Here is a 25,520-nt window from a genome sequence, read left to right as displayed (position 1 = left end):
TCACTTGCAATCTCTCTAATTTTAATGTGTCAGTTACTCAAGATCATTTGATTCACGTGTTCCGTGTTACCTGTCGTGTTTGCAGTTGAAGGATGCCCAGCATGCAGTTGGTCACTCACATTTGTTCATCCATTTCTGAACATTTGGCACAATTTTGTGATCATGGATGTGACATTGCATTCTCACTGTATACCTTAACAATTTGGTGAATTTCACAACAGTAGTAATTTTTTGCCCACAAAAATCAGACTACTGAACGCACTTCTATGCTGGACAAAACCTCTAGAGGACACACCATATTGACAACACTACACATCTACTGAAGTCATACAGAATTCCTGCTGGGAGAGCATGAAGACAACATAACCATTGCTGTCACAAGACAATATATCCCTTTCAGTTTAAGAAGATGACAAGGCTGTAACTTAATTTTTGATCCACCTCTTGTACAAAAGAAATAAATATAACATCAAGAGGAAAATGTGTTCTACCCTTTCAGCACGACCTGAAAGGTTTATTTTCCAGCTTTCATTCAGTGCAAATACAGAATTTTAAACTGTTTAAATAAATTTCACTTTATTATTGGAACTAAATATTTTTTTTTTTTGTCTTCAGTCATTTGACTGGTTTGATGCAGCTCTCCAAGATTCCCTATCTAGTGCTAGTCGTTTCATTTCAGTATACCCTCTACATCCTACATCCCTAACAATTTGTTTTACATATTCCAAACGTGGCCTGCCTACACAATTTTTTCCTTCTACCTGTCCTTCCAATATTAAAGCGACTATTCCAGGATGCCTTAGTATGTGGCCTATAAGTCTGTCTCTTCTTTTAACTATATTTTTCCAAATGCTTCTTTCTTCATCTATTTGTCGTAATATCTCTTCATTTGTCACTTTATCCACCCATCTGATTTTTAACATTCTCCTATAGCACCACATTTCAAAAGCTTCTAATCTTTTCTTCTCAGATACTCCGATTGTCCAAGTTTCACTTCCATATAAAGCGACACTCCAAACATATGCTTTCAAAAATCTTTTCCTGACTTTTAAATTAATTTTTGATGTAAACAAATTATATTTCTTAATGAAGGCTCGTTTTGCTTGTGCTATTCGGCATTTTATATCGCTCCTGCTTCGTCCATCTTTAGTAATACTACTTCCCAAATAACAAAATTCTTCTACCTCCATAATCTTTTCTCCTCCTATTTTCACATTCAGTGGTCCATCTTTGTTATTTCTACTACATTTCATTACTTTTGTTTTCTTCTTGTCTATTTTCATGCGATAGTTCTTGCGTAGCACTTCATCTATGCCGTTCATTGTTTCTACTAAATCCTTTTTATTCTCGGCTAGAATTACTATATCATCAGCAAATCGTAGCATCTTTATCTTTTCACCTTGTACTGTTACTCCGAATCTAAATTGTTCTTTAACATCATTAACTGCTAGATCCATGTAAAGATTAAAAAGTAACGGAGATAGGGAACATCCTTGTCAGACTCTCTTTCTTATTACGGCTTCTTTCTTATGTTCAATTATTACTGTTGCTGTTTGGTTCCTGTACATGTTAGCAATTGTTCTACTATCTCTGTATTTGAACCCTAATTTTTTTAAAATGCTGAACATTTTATTCCAGTCTACGTTATCGAATGCCTTTTCTAGGTCTATAAACGCCAAGTATGTTGGTTTGTTTTTCTTTAATCTTCCTTCTACTATTAATCTGAGACCTAAAATTGCTTCCCTTGTCCCTATACTTTTCCTGAAACCAAATTGGTCTTCTCCTAACACTCCACTCTCCTCTCAATTCTTCTGTATAGAATTCTAGTTAAGATTTTTGATGCATGACTAGTTAAACTAATTGTTCTGTATTCTTCACATTTATCTGCCCCTGCTTTCTTTGGTATCATGACTATAACACTTTTTTTGAAGTCTGATGGAAATTCCCCTTTTTCATAAATATTACACACCAGTTTGTATAATCTATCAATCGCTTCCTCACCTGCACTGCGCAGTAATTCTACAGGTATTCCGTCTATTCCAGGAGCCTTTCTGCCATTTAAATCTTTTAATGCTCTCTTAAATTCAGATCTCAGTATTGTTTCTCCCCCATTTCATCATCCTCAACTTCCTCTTCTTCCTCTATAACACCATTTTCTAATTCATTTCCTCCGTATAACTCTTCAATATATTCCACGCATCTATCGACTTTACCTTTCATATTATATATTGGTGTACCATCTTTGTTTAACACATTATTAGATTTTAATTTATGTACCCCAAAATTTTCCTTAACTTTCCTGTATGCTCCGTCTATTTTACCAATGTGCATTTCTCTTTCCACTTCTGAACACTTTTCTTTAATCCACTCTTCTTTCGCCAGTTTGCACTTCCTGTTTATAGCATTTCTTAATTGCCGATAGTTCCTTTTACTTTCTTCATCACTAGCATTCTTATATTTTCTACGTTCATCCATCAGCTGCAATATATCGTCTGAAACCCAAGGTTTTCTACTAGTTCTCTTTATTCCGCCTAAGTTTGCTTCTGCTGATTTAAGAATTTCCTTTTTAACATTCTCCCATTCTTCTTCTACATTTTCTACCTTATCTTTTTTACTCAGACCTCTTGCGATGTCCTCCTCAAAAATCTTCTTTACCTCCTCTTCCTCAAGCTTCTCTAAATTCCACCGATTCATCTGATACCTTTTCTTCAGGTTTTTAAACCCCAATCTACATTTCATTATCACCAAATTATGTTCGCTATCAATGTCTGCTCCAGGGTAAGTTTTGCAGTCAACGAGTTGATTTCTAAATCTTTGCTTAACCATGATATAATCTATCTGATACCTTGCAGTATCGCCTGGCTTTTTCCAAGTGTATATTTTTCTATTATGATTTTTAAATTGGGTGTTGGCAATTACTAAATTATACTTCGTGCAAAACTCTATAAGTCGGTCCCCTCTTTCATTCCTTTTGCCCAGCCTGTATTCACCCACTATATTTCCTTCCTTGCCTTTTCCAATGTTTGCATTCCAATCTCCAACTATTATTAAATTTTCATCTCCTTTTACGTGTTTAATTGCTTCATCAATCTCTTCGTATACACACTCTACCTCATCATCATCATCATGGGCGCTTATAGGCATATAGACGTTAACAATCGTTGTCGGTTTAGGTTTTGATTTTATCCTTATTACAATGATTCTATCGCTATGCATTTTGAAATACTCTACTCTCTTCCCTATCTTCTTGTTCATTATGAAACCTACTCCTGCCTGCCCATTATTTGAAGCTGAGTTAATTAATCTAAAATCACCTGACCAAAAGTCGCCTTGCTCTTCTCACCGAACCTCACTAATTCCTACTACATCCACATTTATCCTATCCATTTCCCTTTTTAAATTTTCTAGCCTACTAACCTTTTTTAAACTTCTAACATTCCATGCTCCGACTCGTAGAATGTTATTTTTTAATTTTCTGGTGACCCCTTCCTTAGTAGTCCCCACCCGGAGATCCGAACGGGGGACTAGTTTACCTCCAGAATATTTTACCAAGAAAGACGCCTCCATTTCAGTATACCCTCTACATCCTACATCCCTAACAATTTGTTTTACATATTCCAAACGTGGCCTGCCTACACAATTTTTTCCTTCTACCTGTCCTTCCAATATTAAAGCGACTATTCCAGGATGCCTTAGTATGTGGCCTATAAGTCTGTCTCTTCTTTTAACTATATTTTTCCAAATGCTTCTTTCTTCATCTATTTGTCGTAATATCTCTTCATTTGTCACTTTATCCACCCATCTGATTTTTAACATTCTCCTATAGCACCACATTTCAAAAGCTTCTAATCTTTTCTTCTCAGATACTCCGATTGTCCAAGTTTCACTTCCATATAAAGCGACACTCCAAACATATACTTTCAAAAATCTTTTCCTGACATTTAAATTAATTTTTGATGTAAACAAATTATATTTCTTAATGAAGGCTCGTTTTGCTTGTGCTATTCGGCATTTTATATCGCTCCTCCTTCGTCCATCTTTAGTAATACTACTTCCCAAATAACAAAATTCTTCTACCTCCATAATCTTTTCTCCTCCTATTTTCACATTCAGTGGTCCATCTTTGTTATTTCTACTACATTTCATTACTTTTGTTTTCTTCTTGTTTATTTTCATGCGATAGTTCTTGCGTAGCACTTCATCTATGCCGTTCATTGTTTCTACTAAATCCTTTTTTATTCTCGGCTAGAATTACTATATCATCAGCAAGATGATATAGTAATTCTAGCCGAATTTAATTAATTAAATTCTAGCCGAGCTTAATTTAATTAATATACAGCGAAAGTTACTCTGATTATAATCATTAATACAGTCGGCTTCTTTGATGAAAAAGATTAGCTTGTAGAGCTGAATTTTGATGGTCTTTTCCAGTACATAAAGTATGTTTGGCTCTGTAAAGTTTGCAATGGAAAACTGTTTCACTCCTTACTTTCCTTAAGCCTGGCAAGTTTATTATTTTGAGAATAGCTCCATCAGTTTCAGGAAAGCTGTTAGCAGTTATCAGAATGATTAGTTAAAATCTTTTGAATTTTATCTGTCACAATTATTATTACATAATGGTTATGACATACATAAGAATGATATCTTTCTGCTCAGAATTTGGATGATTTGTTTATTAATATTGATTGCCATTAGTTAAATACAGAGATTGTTAAGAAGTAAAATAAAATTAATCATAATCTTGATTGCAGCTAATAATATATCTTTATTAGAAAAGAAATCAAACAGCTGGCATGCTGTTAGTTTTTTAAATGTTTTTTATTTTTCTGTTTAGGAATTTGAAGATTCACTCTTAATATTACTTCCATAAATCCGTTATTTAAAATTTTATTTGAACAATTGAGGTGTCATAATGAAATGTCATAATAAAAAAATTCCATATTTATTTTTTCTTTCGTAGAATATTGAGCTAAACGTGTTTGCAAAGTTTTATTATAATATCAATTTGTTCTTGATATAAATTTATATTGAAAAATAGATAAAAAAAATGGTTTCCAGATGTGTATTCACAGGAATATTTTTTAACACAGAATTTACTTCAGAAATTTTTGTATGTATTTCAGGAATGTTTTTCACTGTAATGAGGGCTCTAAAAACCGCATAAAAATTATTTATCAGTTATCCTGTTAATTTAATTAATAAATTGTGAGAACAGTGTTTGATGAATGAATAATTATACTTTTTTTCCAGGAGTATTCACTACAGATAAAGAGGAAGTTTATCACCAAGCTTTTAATAAATTGATATTGCCATCAAAAGGATCTGTAATAAAATTGAAAGTAACAAATGTTACAGGTCCTAATAGATTTTTTGTTCAAGTGGCTGGTAAGTTGTGATTTTTAAGGTAAAATACCTGTTTTTAATTATTTAACAATAGATTGAGATTTATAAATGATTAATGTATTGTTTTAATTATATACTGAAGCATTTGTCAAAACTTTGTTAAATGATGATAAATTCAAAACAGGTTAGATCCATAAAATACCTATGATCCTTAAAATGTAAGAAAAATATTATTTTATGTAAATAGCACTCATTTTTACTTATGTCTGGAATAACTGTTATTATTACTCTTCCATATACATTTCAGAATCTATAAAAAAATTAAATAGTTTAATTTTCTTATAAAAATAACTGTTTATTACAATAGGGAAAAATATTTTTGAATAATATTTAGGAATGGAAATAACATTTATTTTAAAGACCTAGTGTAATAGAAATAACAAACTAAATAGCCAGAACTGTAGAGAGGATTGAGAGTATTAAGGAAAACAAATTTTATTAAGTTGATTGCATGTCTTTAGAATTATTTTATGTTCAAGTTATACAGCTTGGAAATCATATTTGCCATAAACCGGTGTGTTTACTGAAATTTATAACATACATACAACACCATTTCTTGTTGTTTAAATAAGTGCTTAATAAAAATAGTTTTATCTGAGAGGAAGGTCGTGATAGTTTGAGAAATTTTAATATTAAATTATGTCCAAGTCATAGTTACAGATTTATATTCAACCACTTTTTCTTAAAAATTGTAATGACTGTAACTTATGACACTAAATCAGTTTTAATTTGTCTTTAAAAGCTGTATGTTTCATGCTCAGTGGCTTATCTTTTATAAAGCCATTGCACTAGTCAGGATATATTACAAATCAAAATAATTATTAGAGGCGTATTTAAAAGTTAATATTTTGTTTGAACTGGTAGGTAGATTTTTTTCAATTATGGAATATTTTATTCTTTTAAAAAAATATTTCTAAATTAATAATAATTTGGTAATAGATTCTATCTATATAAATTTATCAAAAATATTTGATAGTATTGATATTGAACATTTTACTTAGAAAAATGTTTATTTATTTTGATTGGATTACTTCATTTTTAAAAGAATTTGTAAAATTAAATTAAAAATTTTTGTATTTTTTTTTGTATTGTCAGGCATAGGACAGGGAGCAGATTTAAAATTCTACTTTTTCTTATTTATATGAATGACATAATTTTGTAATTGAAAGTTATCAGAGTTGCTGTTTGTTTATTTTTCTCATTTTGCTGATGAGAAAATTTGTAATATTAGTAGTTTTCTTAAAGAATTAATTTACAAAACAATATCAGAACTATTTATTATAGATTATGTAGATTTTTAAAGAACAAGAATAATAGCATTTATTTTAATATAATTATTCCAAAGAATAATAAATATTGACATTCACTTTTATATATGTTAAGTTCATTAGGTAAGGGTAATTTTATAAATATGGTTTGATTAGTAACAGTTTATTTATTTTTTAAAGAGCAACTGCTTGAAATGTGCTATCATTTGATAAAGATTATTTATCTCTTCTTCTAGAAAAGTTGTTTTCGACCATGATGATATCACTACTTACTTTTTCTAACACTACTAAAATGCAAGTTGCGCTGAGTCAGTGTTTAGAATACAAGTCGGACCTGTCTAAACATGCACTAACTTGTCACTGCCTGTTGGTCCATTCCTTCATACTGCAAAACATGCCTAGTGCTCTATTTATATTACATAGATATTTTTGATAAAAAGTGATTATGATCTTACTATGAAATATGTTTGTATTAGTAATTTTTTTTTTTTTTTTTAGGAAACGTGATTGGTTATGAGAATGGTGGAGATAGTGATGAAAAGGAGACATTATCTTCACTGATGACTCATTTAAATAAACCATGCAATGTAAAACAACTTGAACCTCTTGGATATTCACTTGCAGGAGGACAGTTAGTAATAGTAAAGGTTGAAGTTGATGGCAAAGAGTGTTTTCTAAGAGCAAGAGTTAGTGAAGTGTTTGATGATGACACTTATTCTGTAAGTAACTATAATGGGATATTTTGTGTAAACATCAAAGTTACATTAATTAAACTATTTTAATTCTCTTTCATTTTATACATGGTGTGTGTGTGTGTTTAGGGTGTATCACAAAGTTCTCCTGGGACTTTTATAACATATTCTACTCATGAAAATAATAGAAAAAGTTCATATAAACATAAATCCTAAAATGTTTTATTTGCAAGTTATGGCTAGTGAAAAACTTTTGAATTTCAGCTACTCTGGTGAAGTGAGGTCATACTGAAATTTTTAGGATGTTAATTAAGAGACAAAATTAGTGGTTTTTTATGGTTTTTGACCTGAAAAATCAAATAAAATAGGTCCCAGAACCGTATCTGACATAGTTTTTGAGAAATTTGGAGATAAAAAAATAAATGGGGGTTAAAAGAACCTGTTTTTTATGTTTGATGCACAGTAACATATATTTGATAAATGGGTAATAAACACATAAAACTTACAGAGAATTTAATTCTGAACAAAATGGTGTAAGTTAAATTCAATAAAACAAAGAAAAGTTAGAAAAATTTGAATTTTATTTAGAAACAGTACATTGCTACATTTTTCTTAAAAGTATTTATTTAATTAAACAAAAAACAAATTCTTTTTTGGTGATGTGAAAAATTTGTAAAAACAAAATTTAATGTTGAAAAAAAATGGAAATTACAATTGTAAAATAAAAACTACTTAAATAATAATTTTTATTAATGACAGAAAAACAATAAATTATTTGAAAAATTATTATTTCAAAGTTGGCAATAAAATAACAACAGCTGATCAACAATGTACAGGACTAAATTAGTGTTTAAATTATTTAGTAAGGTACATTAACTTCATCAGGTACTGTTTACTGTGCTGTTGTTAGTGAAGGTTTTCTGTGAATTTTAGTCTAACGTGATCAGTTTGCCATTAAAGTAATGCCGTACTTATTTACAACTGAGGAATGGGTTGATATAGTATTCATTTTGGGTGTGTGTAATGTGCTGCAGTAGAATATGAAATACATTTTCCAAATCACAGTATTCCAGATCTCAAAACAATTAGCGCGACTTTTCGCAATTTTTGGGAAGCAGGTTCACTGCTTTCTATTTGTACCAGCTACAAAGAAAGATCTGCCCAACACAACGCCGTTATTGATGAAATTATTATTGATGTAATTCAACACAGTCCAAGCATCGGTACATGCCTTTCTAAACAGATTGGAATTTCACGTTCGTTCATTTGGGGTACACTTCAACAAAAAAAGTTTTATCCTTATCATAAACAGCCAGTTCACCATCTACACCCAACAGACGGTTTGCCTTGCCTGGAATTCTTCAACTGGTGGAATACAAATCAGCAATTCTGTTAGTATGTTTTGTTTATTGATGAGGCAAATTTCTCTTGAGATGACATCAACAACTTGCGTAATGAGCATACGTGGGCTCCTCAAGAAATAGTAAAACCCTCTTATGGGTAAATCCTTAAGAAACAGTGGAAGGCAGTTTTCAACACTGATGACACTAAGTCAGTATGGTGCAGCTTTATTCACAATTAGTTGTTGGGCCCATCTCTTACTTTACTTCTGAAGAAAACTTTCTTCAAGAAGAACGGACACAGCTGCTTGAAAATGTTCCTGTAGCGCTGAGACGCAAAGTATAGTTCCAGTTCGATATTGCATCTCCCCCACTTCTTTCGTGCTGTTTCCATTCACTTAAATCATTTCCCTCAGAAATGGATTGGTTGTGGAGGTCAACATTCCTAGCCACCAAGATCCCTTAAAGATTCCTTATAGATTAGATCTAAGATCTTTAAATTTTTGTGTCTGGGGATGGATGAAAAATATTGTATATAAAACAAAAATAATCTAGTGAGGAATTATTTATCTGCAGTATGGATGCGGTTGAGCAACTTAAGGACAGCCCTGAAGAACTAAAAAGAGCTACAGAAGTAGTATTGAAGCATGCCAAGATGTGTTGTGAATGGCGGACTAATTTTTGAACATTTATTACAAACTACTATGCCTAAAGCACTTTAGTTTACCGTTTCTAAATAATATTTGAATTTGTTTAACTTTTGTTTGTTTTATTCAACTTATACCATTTTGTTCAGAATTAAATTCTCTACAAGAAGTTAATTCCAAAGTTATTGTATTTCAGACATAAAAAACAGAGTTTTTTACCCTAATTTATTGGTTTTCACCCCAGATTTCTCAAAAACTATTGCCGATATAATACTGGAACCTATTTTATTCAATTTTTCAGGTCAAAAACCATAAGAAATCACTAATTCTGCCCCATTATTAATGTCCTAAAAATTTCATTACAACCTCATTTCACTGTGGTAGCTAAAATCTTTCACTAGCTGTAACTCGCAAATGAAGCATTTTAGGACTTTTTCCACTATTTTCACGACTAGAGTATGTTATTAGAGAAAGTCCCAGTTGAACTTCATGAAATACCTTTATATATTGTACCGTGTCAAAACTGCCAAAAAATTAAAATGTAATTGTAGCAGAACTTCTTGCTCAATTTCAAACAACTAATCCTTGCGTCATTGCTGTTGCTGTGACTTTTAACTGCATTAGTTAAGCCAAAATAATTAGTCGTCTGCTTAATATTGGCCTAAGATATAACGAATGGTACACCAGTATTTGCTTTTACATTGCTATAGCTTTATTTCTTTCTAAAGAAAAAAAATAACAAAACAAAAGAAGTCTGTTTAACTTTCATCTTCTTGAGTGTTTCACATCATTGTATCTTTCATATCGATTAAAATATTATTTTTTGCTTTATAATGTCATCTCTATTTTAACTAAAAAAACAAAGTGCTGCTGCATTAATTTTGATTAATATGTGTGGAATTATGCCCATTATTTATCCTTGGCATGTTTTGACCACTTGTGTCGACTTAGGCTTAGTAAGATTGTTAAAGATACTTTTAATTCTAAAATGTCATGAAAATGGCTTAACATTTTCACATACTCATATTGAAAAATAATGAAGGATCTAGGAAAACTGTAGAGACATTAATCATAACTGCAATGTAAAAAAAAATTATATTAATAGATAAAAATAATAATTACTATATTTGCCCATATCCAAGCCACACTTATTTAACTCTTTTAATATCCAAAAAATCATATGCGGCTTAGATTTAAACATTTTTAATTCATAATAAAAGTTTATTACAGATTTTTTTTTAAATCCTCCTAATTCTTTGTTTTGTAATTCCTTATTTACTGTCCATTATTATGATTTAGCAGTCAATATTTAAAAACAATTAACAGTTGAAAATAAGAACATCCTCTATCCAAAGTTAATAGTTCACTGAAAATTGGAAGTTTTAACTTATTTTCTTAGTTTAGTTTTTCAGAATGCTATCAGGATCATTAGTGCAAGGAAGGTACAACAATGAGTCCTTTCATTTGGTTTATCAACCTTTTAGTTTTTGTTAATGACCTGGAAAATACCATTGCCTAAGGTAAACTTCAGAAGGTATTTATTCTATCTTTTAACTTGGCTGTGTGCACTTACATTCTTTTGCTATCTGATTTTTTACATATTGCACTTTTTTATTGTCTGTATTTTTTCAATCTTATTATGAGTAAAATAAGGAATGGCAACAAGAAGAGTTTATTATGAAGCAATTATAAGTAGGAAAATTATTTTATACACAGTAGAAAACAGGAATTGATCAGCTGCCAGAACATTTGAAATTGAAGAAAAAAAAGTACATCAATGGCTTAAACAATGTGGTTTATTTTTACTTGCAAATCTATGACAAAGATTTATTTTTGCTAAGATTAAAAATAAATCTAAGATTTATTTTTACTTGCAAATCTTCTAGGAGTAAAAACAGAATGATTTCCCCAAGTAGATGATTATATTGTTCAGTTTATAAGATGCCTGGTCTAAAGCACTGCCAGTAACAATATATATGTTACAATTGAAGGTGAAGCCATTGATAAATTAAAAATTTTAATACATTAATAGTCTGGTGCAGAAAATTTATGAAATGGGTGAGATTTTCTCTTAGTTAAAGAACTTCAATCTACCAGAAACTTTCTACAGATTTTGAAGATCAGCTCATCCAGTTTCAGTGAAATTTCATTGGACTTCATGCAAAACATACATATGAATAAAGGGAATATTGGAAATACGGATAAACCCCGCCCTTAATTTTGATGTGCCGTGTAATTATACAATAACTTCAAAAGGTGAAAAAAAATTTAAAATAGTACAGAATACGAAAAAATGTGTCACTATAAAGCACAGTATATGGCCAGAAATTACTGCCATTTTTAATATTAAATAAGAAAACAATGCCCAAAAATTATAAATTTTCCAGTGATGTATGATGTGATAGTGTATATTCACAAGAATGGTTGGATGGCTTCCGATTATGGAAGACTAGGTAAATGCCATTTGTTGGAACAAAAGACCAGGAATTCTCCAAAAACCTAAAAACATGCTCCTTAGCTCAGTGTTAGCATCTAAAGGACATTTAGCAGATTAAATAAAAATAAATTAAAGAAAGAAAATCTTAACTTGATAATCCTGGGCCGTAAGACCATAAAACTCCAGCCATTTGATGTCTGTTTATGATCCTTTCAAAGACCATACAAGAGAAGAACACAAAAACTAGTTTACATTAAGCAAACTATCCTTCAACTGCATCCTTTCATCCTGAGGTCCTGGGTTCGAATCCTGGTCAGGCCTGACAGTTTTAATATGCTACAAAATTCCATTTCCATATCCCACACACAAGCATCAAGCTTATGTGGTGTTAATGAACAAAAAAAAATAGTTGAAAGGGTTTCTATCACCTGGAATAAAATACAAATGAAATAATATCTCACTTCTTTAAAAAATGCAGAATCACAAATGCCATGGATGGAAGAGAAGACAACCTAATGACAGTATTGATAGCAAAACTGAGTTTTTAACTGATTGTAATTAATATTTATTAAATTTAAATTAAATTACCTGTATGGAATTATTTTATGTATTGAGACTTTTTATTGTTTAAATTTAAATTTTATTTTTACTAGTAATTAGCTTATCAAATTATTTATTTTATTTTTATACAGTCCTTTGAAGTAATTGTTATTATTTTTTATTTATCAACTTTTTTCACAAAAACATTCAGAAAATGTATGGTTCGGCTTAGATTCAAGCAAATACAGTGTATAACATAAAATATTTCAAGGTAACATGTAAGTAAGAATATAAAGATTAAATTTACAATTTTGCAGGTGTTGTTTACACAAAACAACACCAGTAAAGCCAGTTATTTTTACACGGATTTGAATACTAGATCGTGAATACCAGTGTTCTTTGGTGGTTGGGTTTCAATTAACCCCATATTTCAGGAATGGTTGAATTGAGAATGTACAAAACTACACTTCATTTACACTCATAAATATCATCCTCTGAAGTATTATCTGAACGGTAGTTACCGGAGGCTAAACAGGAAAAAGAAAGGTGTTGTTTACAGAAAAAAAAATTGATGATTATATATTTATGTACACACAAAATAAAGATGTTCAAAAATATTTAGGTTTTTACCTGACTATGTACACAGGAAGACTGGGGTAATGTGTTTATCTGTTATGTATGTTTGTTTGTTCCTTTCTGTAGCATCACAGATTCAACCAATTACAACCAACTTTGGGTTGTAACAGATCTTTGGTCTGGAAGTAACATAGGCTATCTTAAATTGTCTTAACCAAAAAGGGGGATAAAAATTACACTGGGGAACAAAACTAAAAGATTTCACTATTTTCAAATTTTAATGGTGGTATTCAATGAAATGATTTTCTGATTTTTCTGAAAAACCCATCATTCTCAAGATATAAGTGAAAAATATGTTAGCAAAAGGAAGCAGGAATACACTTACATGCATTACACGCATGTACATTATCATTCATTAACATTAAAATTTCTATTTTAAGCATCACAGCATTTCAAAAACACAAAATACTTGTACCAATATCACATCTTGATGATCAGTAAGTATATTGAATCGTAAAGTTATGGAAACAACAAAAAAGTGTTAAATAAATTAATCATTAAAAAATAAAAAGCCTGACTATTAATTGTACTCATTTACCTAGAATAACTATAAGAAATGAACAAAAAATAGTTAAACAGAGGAAGTTTGGATGTTTGGCAAGTTAGCAATTGAGATTTAATATTATTTCTATATTTTATATTTTAGTAGGGAGTAGGCTGTATGAGATGGTGAGTTAAATGGCCTCTACTTTGTTGACTAACAGGTAACTGAATACAACATAAAATGTAAAAGTAATATTAAATTTTGCATTGCTGACTAATTTACTGTATCCAGAAAAAAATGTCTGTAAGAAAATAATAAAAACTTGTTTAACTGTTTTTTGTTCGTTTTCATAGGTAAATGTGTACAATTAGTAATCTGATTTTTTGTTTTTTAAAAATTATTTTATTTCAATTATTACTTAAAATCTCAACAACAGTAATATTTTATTTTTTATAGAAAATAATTTCTTTTAATTTAATTTTAATACATTCAGCATGGGCTACCATCACATCGCCTGGTAGCACCATAGAGGTGCTGTATGCAAAGCTTCATTTATAGCAGTTGTCATTCAGTGACAACGGCTATACATGATTATTATTATACAGTGAGCTTTGTTTCTTTTCGTGGCATGTTACTTGTGTTTTTAGAGAATATGTATTTGTACTTGGTCCTAGTTTTTTCTTATTCTTTGAGTATAGCTGACTATCAAATTGTGATTCCTTCACAACCAAAGAGAACATGTTTATTGGCACAAAACGTTATGACTGATGATGAACTAAAAGCAATTTTTGAGTGTGATAGTAGTGACAATGATTTTGTTGGGGATAATAACTCTGATTATTGTTAGGGAGATAGTGAAGATGAAATGAAATTTGTGACTGATGGTAATATTATTAATGACATTGAACATATAAATCCTGAAGAACTTAGTAGTAATGATAATAATAATGATGCAGTTTATTCTGAAGTAAATAAAAATAAAAAGCAGTAAAAAAAAAAACGAAAATTATATGGACCACGTGACTTAAAGAAAATCGACTTTATTGGAAATTCTGGTATACTTCAGAACATATAAATGAAGGTAAGCTTGTAGATTTTTTAATCTATTTGCAGATGATGAGTTTTTGATTTTATTTTAAAGTAGATAAACTTATATGCTAATAATTTAAAAAACAAAATTTCAAAGTCTTAACAAATTAAAATCCTCAAATTCACCTATACTATCTTGAAAATAACTAAAGAAGGAAGAGTAGCAAATATTTCTTGGTCTTCTACTTCACATAGAAAATAGATTGAATCATTAGAAAGATTATTGACTTACTCATCGGCTGTATAAGATACCTTGTTTCCATAATTACATGGGGAGAAATGGATACATGACAATTTTGAGGTGTCTTTATTTCTACCAGAATCCTAAAACAGAAGTTATAACTGTTTGTATAAAATAAGGCTTTTATTTAATTATAAAATGTGTGCACTGTATTATCCTAAAAAAGAATTGTGCATGGAATGAAATAGTTCTTTGATCTTTTACTATCAAAAGTAGTATATATAAATAACAAAAAGCATAAATACAGTATCAGACTTTATTTACTGACCGAATCTGATGGAACAATTCTCAAAGTATCCCTACATTTTAAAGATGGCCTACATTTTAATCTGCAAACTTTTCTTGGACTGTTTTATTTTTTTGTTTGAAATTTTTATACTAGAATTTGCTTGTATTATAAGAGAGCCTGTTTTTAGGTATTTTACTGTGATTTTGGTACTCAGGATCTGGTTAGTTTGAAGAATATTCGTGAAGTGCAGCCAAAGTATCTCCATTTACCATTTCAGGTACATTTAAATATTTTTATTTCAGAATAAATTAATCAGTTTATTGCATTCATTTATTATATTAACATTATTCTACTTAAACATTGTTTATTATTTTATTTAAAGTAATGTTGGTATTTTTAGTTGATTTTTTTTTTTTATATTAAGGGAAAAATCTCATTGTAAGAAACTTTTAATGTAATACAGAAAATACTTAGTAAAAGTAATATAAAGAATATTGGTTATTAATGGAGTAATGTCATTATTAAAACTACACAAGTTAAAGTTAATTTATTTTTAGTTCATTTTATTTTATTGCTATTTACTAGAGAGCTCAACAACAGGCTTATTTTTATAATTTGTTTAACAAAAGTGTGTAGCAAACCAAAACATAACAGTATGATGATTATAATTTAATTTGATGTAGCGCAATCTATCGGAGAAAAAAAAACACATCTCTTTATTTTTAACATAAAAATGAAGTAAAAATAACTTGTTATTTTTATTTACAGTTTTTAACATTCTAATTTTTTAAGTAAAAATTAGAAAACTGTGATAAAGTTTTATATTTATCTGAAAAATATAATTAAGAAAGTATGTTATGGCTGTATTAAAATTTCAAGTAAAACAGAAAAAATATTTGTTATATCAGTATATTTCATCAATACCTGATTAGCTGCTATCTATTAAAGTATTGTCATAGTTTCCCAAATATATCGTAATATCTTCAATAATATGTTCATTCAAACTATCCGTTTGCCATGTTTTTTTTATTCTTTAATTACATGTTGAATACAATTTTTTTACATCACTTAACTTAAATTTTATGTTATTACTCCCAGTATAGCCTTTGACTTAACAAAATTATTTTGTTTTCCTAATTTTATAAGTTCTATTCTTAGCAAGTTTTCAGTCTATTGATTTTTTCGATTTTATCCATTTGGCAATTTTCAGATCGAAGCATTTGGAATTTTTTCAGTCAGGCAATGATATGACATATTATTCATTACTATGACTGATTCTTCAGTAACATTTGGATATAAACCATTGCATAAAATTGTCATCATCCATTCGTTATACTCTTGGGAAGATATAGATTCAAATAACCATAAACCAGTGTTCAAAAACCTATTTTCACTTCCTACACAAAATCGCTTAATGTCCCCTAAATATTCCGTATACCATGAAATAATATCTTCACAATCAATAAAGAATTATTTTTTCTGGAAATGAAATGAAAATTCATTGATTTTTAAACTGTGATGTAATGTACTTCTAGAAAAATTCACAGTTCAGAATCTGTATTCATGGCATTAATATATTGTTCAAGGTAGGAAGCTTGTTATTGAAATAAAACGAATGAACTTTTTTCTGATAATGGTTTTAGTAAAATTGTCCAACTTTTCAATCATTTTCACATGCTTTCGAGTCTTTTTAGGACTAACATTTACCATCAATTTTGTGTTTCTTTGTTATATTAAAAATTGTTCTTTCGCTAATGCCTGTTGCACAACTTGCTTTCCGAGTAATGTTTCTGACCGCATTTTCAGGGTTATCTTGTTTTAAGGTTATACAGGATAATTCAAAACTGTATGGCAATCTTTTGGGAGCTGATTTTACAGCTAAAAGTAGGAAAAAAGTTCATATAAACTAAAACATAGGCTCGAAAATGCTTCATTAGCGAGTTATGGTTAGTGAAATATTTTGCCTGGATTTCAGTTCCCCTGGTGAAATGAAGATTTCCTGAAATTCTGAGAAGGTAACTTAAGAAGCAAATTAAGTTGTCTCTTTTGGTTTTTGACCTAAATATTAAAAAAAATGGGTTCCAGAACTGTATTCTCATTAGTTTTAAAGATATCTGACAAAACAAAAATTGGGGATAAAAAAAAAAACATGTTTTTTGGTTTAACGTAAGAAAACTTAATTAAATTTTAATTAAGTTGTATTCTATTTGAATTATAAATGTAGAAAATTTAATTTTTAAAAGATTCATGTAAATTATGTAAGAAAAAGTTGAACGCAGGATATTGAAGTTCATTAAAAACAAAACTGAGATTGAATTCTGAAAAAACTTAATAGCATGAAATAACTAATTTTATCCATAGGTAAAAAGCTTTTAACATAAAGTGTAATTTAAGTTTGAAAACAACAAAAAAGTGAAGGCGTTAATAATTATCTTCAAAGTTCTTGAAGTGGCCCCCATATTGTTCAATATACGATGAATCCATTCTTTTTTAGCATGTCTCATAATGTCAGGAGTATTCTTAATAGTCCCTGCAGCTTCTATTATGTGATTCCTTAGTTCCTCTTGTGTGTTAATCTGTTTTGAATAAATAATTAATTGACTTCATCCAACCCAACAGAACAAAGTCTGACTGCATGAGGTCTGGAAATCGTGATGGCTATTTCACTGGTATGTTTCGACCATTGTCTGCTGCACCGGTCTTCCTACCGGACTAGTAAAATATTTTCAAAAATACATTTTCCAAAATCGTCTTCCGCCCAAAAACGTTGTTCGACGTCCCGGTTGTATGTATTATTTAAATGATCCTTTACATTATTAAAAAAATGAGGAGGTACCCTGTCGTGCCTGAACCACATCTCAAACCTGTTTTCATTAGAAATATCTTTCAAGAGGGTGGGCAGGCTTGTTTCCAAAAAGTTTAAGTATACTTCTGTAAGCCTCCTTGGTAAGAAAATGGACTAATCAAATTAATCACCTAGAACACCAAACCATACATTAATTAAAAATATATGCTGGAAATGTCTTTTCGCAGTCTCATGTGAGTTTTCATCTGCCCAAATATGGGTGTTATGAAAATTTACCAGAATACTATGAAGGAAATTGCAATTTTGTACCAATTTTCTAGTTGACCATCTGCAGAATATCTTAAGTCTATTATGATCTTGCGGTAATAAGCCTCGACCCGTGTTACATGGAATATGTACAACTGTGCCTCATAAAGTCCCTGCCATACACTTGCTTGTTTGTGAAATATTTAAATACTGTGATGCCAGTCTCGTGCTTGTAGTTGGCGATAATTGCACAGCATTTATTATTGCTTGTTCATTATTATGGTAAAATTTATATATTAATACCAACGGGTCATATTTAATAAAATTAAAATTTATTATTATGGTTTCTTATGCTTCATTGACAATTAATATCTACTCTTTCTGATTTAAAACTGTTAAGTTTCTCTAAGTTGTCTTTCCACAGCTTCAAAGATTTTGCAGTTTGGTGCTAGAAGTAGAAGTACATGATATTCTTGAACTCGCAGCCAAACCATTGTTGTTTACATAAATTAATATCATGTCTGTATATTGTTCTGACAAATACATAATTGCATTGTATCCCATTATGTATCAGAAAATTTCACTAAATTTTGTAAAAACTATTTTCTGAATTGTCCACAGAATCTTACAGATACCTTAATACAACACAAAAACCATCAAGATATTCAAACATTATTTCAAAAAGTTAATTGTTGATCAGCTATCAGCTGATCAACAATTAACTTTTCACTGTGAAAACAAATTCATTCTGATATAAAAGTAGTAAATAAATGATCAGCTGTTATTTCCAACCCATGGGCAAAATCAGTTATTTCATGTTAATTTTTTTTTCACAATCCAGTTTGTTCTGTTGTTAAACAACTAAATTCACGTGGCTTAATTTAGCTTCCCAGAATTTCAGGAAGACCTCATTTTACTGGGGTAACTGAAATCCGAGCAAAATCTTTCTCTAGCTGTAACTCGCTAATGAAGTGTTTTTGGGCCTATGTTAATATGAACTTTTTTCATATTTTTAGCTGTAAAATCAGCTCCTGTGAGATTGCTGTATAGTATTGAATCACTCTGTAGTATATATTGCTGATCTTTTTTTCCAGATTTATTTAAGGGTTTTCCTGGTTTATGTTCCACAACAGAATCACTTATTTTTAAAACCCAATTGGCACAAAAACACAGGGTAAATTAAAATTCATAAAAATAAATAATGAATTATGAAACTGTCATACCATATGAAGTAATACAATAACACAGAGTTAAATACTTTCTTTCACTGAACTGAATAATGGTGTGAAGCATTACAAATGATGTTATCATTATTAAACATCAATAAGACTTAACGAAATTTTTAATTGCTTATTCGTATGCCCACCACCAGACAAGTGATAGCTTACAGTACACCTGTTATATGCAAATTACAATATTTGTATTTGCATATGGGAGTGATAGAATGATTCAGCCTAAACTATTGAAATGCAACTCGTACATGCTGAATTCATATTTATATCTGCTACACCATTTCACAACACGACTGTAGTAACATAATGTCTGTAATATTTTTACAATATATGAAATGCGTGATTGTTACAAATATTATAAACACCCACGTTAAATTTTGGATTAAAAACCAGTGATAAAAAGAATTAATTTTTAATAGAATAATTATATTCTGCTGCTAGGATGTTATTTGCTTCTGTTTGCAAATGTATATAACATTTTCAAGTAGAAACAAATTACATCACTCATAAAAACATTTTAATTTTTTATGTAATTTGTTGTTAAAAAGATACAATCTTTAAAAAAAAAATTGGTCTTATACGCTTCAATTGAAGCTCAAAAATCAACTGTTATCAAAACGGAGATAGAATCTGTGTTTTTAAAACATTAGCTCTGCATTCTTTTTGTATCATGTAGATTTTTATATGTATATGATAGAGATTGTAAGATTATATTGGATTATTTACAATTTTTTATCTAAAAGTATTTTTGTTTTTAAAACTATGCCTTTTATATTAACTTTTGTATAACATCTTTGATAATTTATATTTATTTAATGCAAAAATTATCTAAAAAGTAAAACACACTCTTTATTACAAAAAAATTAAAAGAAAATTGATTGAATACTTAAATGTCAGATGCTACAGTCAGTTGGTGACAATTTTTACTTTTTCTTTATTGGTGCTTACTTTTATAAGTTTTGTGAGAGATCTAAATGCTGAACTGTGTGAAAATGTAAAGATGCTCTTGCTTGTGTTGAAGAAATGTGAACACTTTTTTTTTACTTATAATTTTGTTTTTATATTTATCAGGCAGCTCATTCTTAAGAAAAGGGTTTCATTACTATCTGCTCAATTAGTTTTACATTGATGACACCATGAAACTTTAAGGTAAATAAGTCAGATACTTCATCGGTGATGAAGTGCCTGCCGTATGAATTTCCTTTGTTTCAGTTTGTTAGTCACAATAAAGAAGTTTTTAACTTATTTAGTCCTTGCATTATTGAACTCTCTTTTGTTATTAGTCTTCATATTAAAATTTTTATGTGCTGATTGGGTTAACCTTTAACATTATAAATTGAAATCATGTGGCAAATTTTTTTTACGCATTTTATGACTTATGTTCTCATTCATTTCAAATGCTTGATCACATGATTACAATGAAATTTATTCTTTTGAAACTTAGGTCCAGAGCAATGGCTATTCACCTGCATACTTAATTAATTACTTTTGTTCTCCCGGTACTTGTTTTTAAAAAAATAATTGTTTGATAATTATTATTAAATTATTTCTTATCTTAACTGTAAAATCATATATTGCAATATTGTTTTGTCATTATCTGTTTGCCTCTGTTGAGATCTTTGATTTGCAAATCTATATTATTAAAAAAATTGAGTATGTGTATGTGTGCATGTGCACGCTTTTATGAAATTGGGCAAACAAATGTTATATTCTACTATTTCACAAAAATGAGCTGATGACTCCAGTTAGCATTTTGCACCGAACTAGATAGTTTTCAAAATAATCGAGTAGGGGAATCAGAGCATCATGCAAGAACCAACCGACGGATTGCTTTTAAATTTTCAGGATACATTTGTGTTATCTCAAGGAAGGTTTTAAACCAATATATCAAGGCCCCCCCCCCCCTTGGGGGGTATCTGAGCTAATATGTTAAGAATGAGGGAAATGTTGGAGGAAAGAGAGCTTTGCAGGCTTTAATTGTTACTTATAAGTATTATTCTCACAAACATGAGGATAATGAACACAGTGGAGACCAGGCTAGAGAGGAAGGGCAAACGAAGCGAGCCCTGACTGGCTAGTTAATGATAATGATATATTGAAACATTGAAATGAAATGTTAAAATGTATATTAGAGGGAAGAGTGAATATGTAGGATAATTTAAATTAGTTCAAAATGTGATACTTTTTAATATTATCTGAATTTAGTGTAGATATAATTGTTATTTTTACCTATGTTTTACCAGTGCTCTGATTTAATTAGTTTATAGCAACTAGTCTGTATTAGCTTGGTCTCTAGTAATTTTGTATTTTAATTCTCATTGAAAATATAAACTTCTGGTGATATTGCCCTCACTGTAGAGAAAAACAGGTCATGTTAATATAAATAAATTCCTAAATTTTATTATTTAAGATTTTTAACTTTTTTTTCAGGCTGTTGAGTGTTCTTTAGCTAATGTGGAGCTTAAAGATTCAGAAATTGGCAAATATGAACCGATCAGTAAATTAAAAGAATTAATTGAGGGGAGGAGGTTAAGTGCTATGGTTCATAAGAGGTGAGTCTTTTTACGTGGCAGCTTTCAGTTATTTTTTGATAAACATAACATAACATTTTTTTGTCAGTTAACATAGATGGATTTGATACAGAATAACTTGCGATTTTTATTTTAAAGTTACTTGTTATTGCAACTACTTGAATTGTAATCCTATTTTAGCCCAAATTTGTCCTGTCCAGTCTCAGGCTGATGATCTGAGAGATGTCATTAATAATTGAAATTTCAATATATCACTGGGATTAAAAAAAACTTTAAATTGATAGAGATAACTGCAATAATAGCCGAGATTAAATGTAAATTGGTACAGCCCTAAGATGGCTTGGCTGTTATCATTTTTTTTTTCAAGTTGCTTCCTTGTATACTCCAGAAACATTTCAAGTGTTGTGAAAATATCATACTGTGATGGGATGCAGTTTACTATGTTACCCAGGACCTTTTAACTTACTCTTACATTAATAATATTCCTAGTACATAATCACTTGAATCACCATTTTTAATGTGGAATAATCCAGATCACAGAATCAGTTTCACTCTGGCTTTAATATGATTACCATCATGTGTTTGGTTTTTTGTTTTATTCCTATTCTTTAGTGTGTATTTTTCTTGTTGTACTTCATACATACTGTTTTTGTGCATTGTTAGTAATTTATAAAATAATGGCTAATAGTTGTATAAATAATAATAATTTTTGCTATCTGGTGAATTAATCTTTAAATTTCAAAGAACAAATATTACTGCTTTGGTTAAAAAATCCTATGAACTGTTTTGGGTGTAAAATAGAAGATCAGGACAAGTTTCAAGCCTCCCCATATCTGCATTAATTATTGTGTAACTTTACTAAGCAGCTGGTTGATAGAAAGCCATGACATATCTTTTGCTGTTCCTAAGGTATGGAGAGACTAAGGACTACTTGACAGACTTCTTATTTTTTAATCAAAAAAAGCAAAGGCTTCACAAGTAAATTCAAGAAATCTATTGCATATTCTGGTCTTCCTTCAGTTATAAGACCTATTCCATACAGTGAACACTTATCTGTTCTAGTTATGTCACAAACATGGAGTTTAGAAGAAAATGTTGATGATGAAGGCTATGGTGAGAAAGTATTGAAGAAGAAGTAGAGGATCTAAATTCCAAGGTGAAAAGCATTGAACCTTACAAAATTACCCGTAAAAACGTAATGAACTAAATTGTGACTTTAATTATTTTAAAATTATAACTGGGTTACTGGTTAAATGCTGAAACCTCTTTGAAAATAATAGAATATGTTTTTTAGTATTAGGCAGCAAGAATTTCAGCACCTGTTCTTCTTACAAGATAATAAAGTGTACTGCAGTGATGTAAATTCTTTATTGGATTTACTAGAACACCATCACAATTCTATTAAATTAAGATGAACAGTTGATGGAATTAAGATCGACAGCATGATGAAATTTTTACTGATGATCTTGGCACATTGTGAAAATCAAAAGATGATAGCTACTTTATTAGGACTGCAGGCTTGATTATACTAAGTGTTTCTTATGCGTCTTGGACTGGATAATAGATACAGGAAAACCACTACATTAATAAAGACTGGCTGAAGAGAGTAGTCATAGCTAGACAGAAAAATGTTAATTTTCAAGCTCGTATGAATCTGAAGAATGTGCATCTTCCATCATTACAAATAAAACTTGGTTTGATGAAAAATTCTGTCAAAGCCATTTGTAATGGCCAAGGTTTCTTGTACCTTAAAAGCAAGTTTCCCAGGATCAGTGAGGCAAAAATCAAAGTAGGGACCACAGATATGTAAGCTAATAAAGGATTCAGAGTTTGAATTAATCTATAGAACCATCATTGGCATCTTTTCAAAATATTATTAAATTATTCCTAGGCAGAAAGAAGGCCTTCTTTAAAAAAGATTTGGATTCAATATGTCTCAAAATATATATATTCTGGTTTCTCATTTTTGCTTGTAAGCATGTTGTTATAGTTATATAGTTCCTAGGAAAAAATCAGGTTCTCTTTAAATCTGTGTTACTAAAAACCCCTGCTCATCATTCAATTTTGATTTGCAAATATGAATTAGTACAAAAAATTCTATAAGACTCACTTCATTAAATCCACATAACAGAAACATTTTTTTTTTTTTTTGTATACCATTATTATTGAAGTACAGCAGTGTCATATTGATATAATTATTTTATATTTTAAATTCTATTAATATAAACCACCTAGTGTAGAATATTGAGATAAGAGACATATCTTACCTTAATTTTACCATCTAAGTACTTTCGCAGGATCCTGCATCCTCAGTAGTGATTGAAATATTTAATTAAACTGCATATTAAAAAGTAAAAATACTAAAATAATATGATGTCTTATCTCTCAATATTCTGTACTAGGTGGTTTATATTAATTGAATTTAAAATATAACTTAACAGTACAAAGTAATAATATGAATCTTAAAAAGATGTTATTAGACCAACCCTGGTAATCATTTTATTTTCCTAATGTTATGAATATAACATAACAACTGCTTATCAGAAGTTAGTAATTAAATTTTTCATATATTATTGATATAAAAATATACAACAGAAATGTTTCATATTTTTTGTTTGTCAGTTATTCCTTTCATTCATGTACATTATTCAAGATATTTGTATGATAACTTCTTTAATTAAGATAAAAATATGAGGCATGTACATTTTGTCTGTGGCTGTACTGTGTATCATTTATTGGGAGAGGGATTAGGAGGCTCAGCTTTACTAAATAGCCACTTCAGGCATTAGATTTGTTACGCAGCCACCAATGGAAACTATACATCTAAAGGCTCCAACTTAAGATTTACAGTTTCCAATTGATTTACAATTTCCATTAATCAATTGATTTGTTGCTTCATGTAGTTTATACTGTTTCTTTATTTTAATTATATATTTTTTTTTTTATTGTTATTAAGACTTACTACAATAATTTTATTTACTCTTATTTCATTTTAGCTTTCAAGAATTACAACATCTGGAAATATTTTTGGAAGATGAAAAAAGCAATGACATCAGTGAACAACTTGTTGAATCTGGTTATTATATTTTTATTAAAAGTGACGACGATAATGACAAAAATAACTATCATCCTGGCTGATGTACAATACCACTACTACAACAGTTATGATTTATTAATTGCTGATTTATGTTAACTAGTTTTCTGAAACTAGTTACTTTTGTTATATAATTGTTATTTGAAGAGACTTACTTAATGAATATTTTTAATTCAATCAATTCTTCTTAAAATAATTTGACTTCGTAAATGAATGTATATTAAATTTTTATGATATTTTTTTCATATGTATTTAATTGCATTAAATTTATTAAAGTTATGTTGTTAATAAGTTAAAAATTATTAAGTTACCTGTTATCTGTTTTTTCTTTATCAAGTGATAACTTGTTTCTTCATTAGAAACATTCATAATTATCCATGAATGCTGATTGTTCTGTAGTTAGTTTTTTATGATTATTAAATTTAAAATAATTTTTTTTTATTTTCTATACACATTTAATTGTAATGTTAAAATTTAGCATAGTCATAAAAAGGCATAAAATATGTTTGAGGCATACTGTAAGGTAATTTGATTCCATTGTTGACCCTGAAAATGGTAATTGCTGCAGGAAAAATGTATGACAGAAAGATTTGTGTTTAAAAAAT

At 29.5% G+C, this 25,520-nt stretch overlaps 1 protein-coding gene across 3 annotated transcripts in view; it reads left to right on the top strand.

Moving 5' to 3' along the window:
• LOC142325070 (uncharacterized) overlaps positions 1-25,188 on the top strand; it is a 107,518-nt gene extending 82,330 nt beyond the window's left edge. For 2 of the 3 annotated variants that reach the window (XM_075366391.1, XM_075366390.1), the window contains 5 exons: positions 5,251-5,385; positions 7,170-7,390; positions 15,194-15,283; positions 21,721-21,842; positions 24,818-25,188. In XM_075366391.1, coding sequence (XP_075222506.1) covers positions 5,251-5,385; positions 7,170-7,390; positions 15,194-15,283; positions 21,721-21,842; positions 24,818-24,959 — 710 coding nt within the window. In that variant the 3' untranslated portion in view covers positions 24,960-25,188. The remainder of the gene's footprint in view (positions 1-5,250; positions 5,386-7,169; positions 7,391-15,193; positions 15,284-21,720; positions 21,843-24,817) is intronic. The other variant, XM_075366392.1, reaches the window with a different exon arrangement.
• The last annotated feature ends 332 nt before the right edge of the window (positions 25,189-25,520 follow it).

The sequence above is a fragment of the Lycorma delicatula genome, chromosome 5 (genome assembly GCF_047948215.1).
Source record: "Lycorma delicatula isolate Av1 chromosome 5, ASM4794821v1, whole genome shotgun sequence".
In the NCBI taxonomy this organism is placed as follows: Eukaryota; Metazoa; Arthropoda; class Insecta; order Hemiptera; family Fulgoridae; genus Lycorma; species Lycorma delicatula.
The sequence above is the reverse complement of the archived record's forward strand: the minus strand, read 5'-3'. Positions and strand labels throughout refer to the sequence as shown.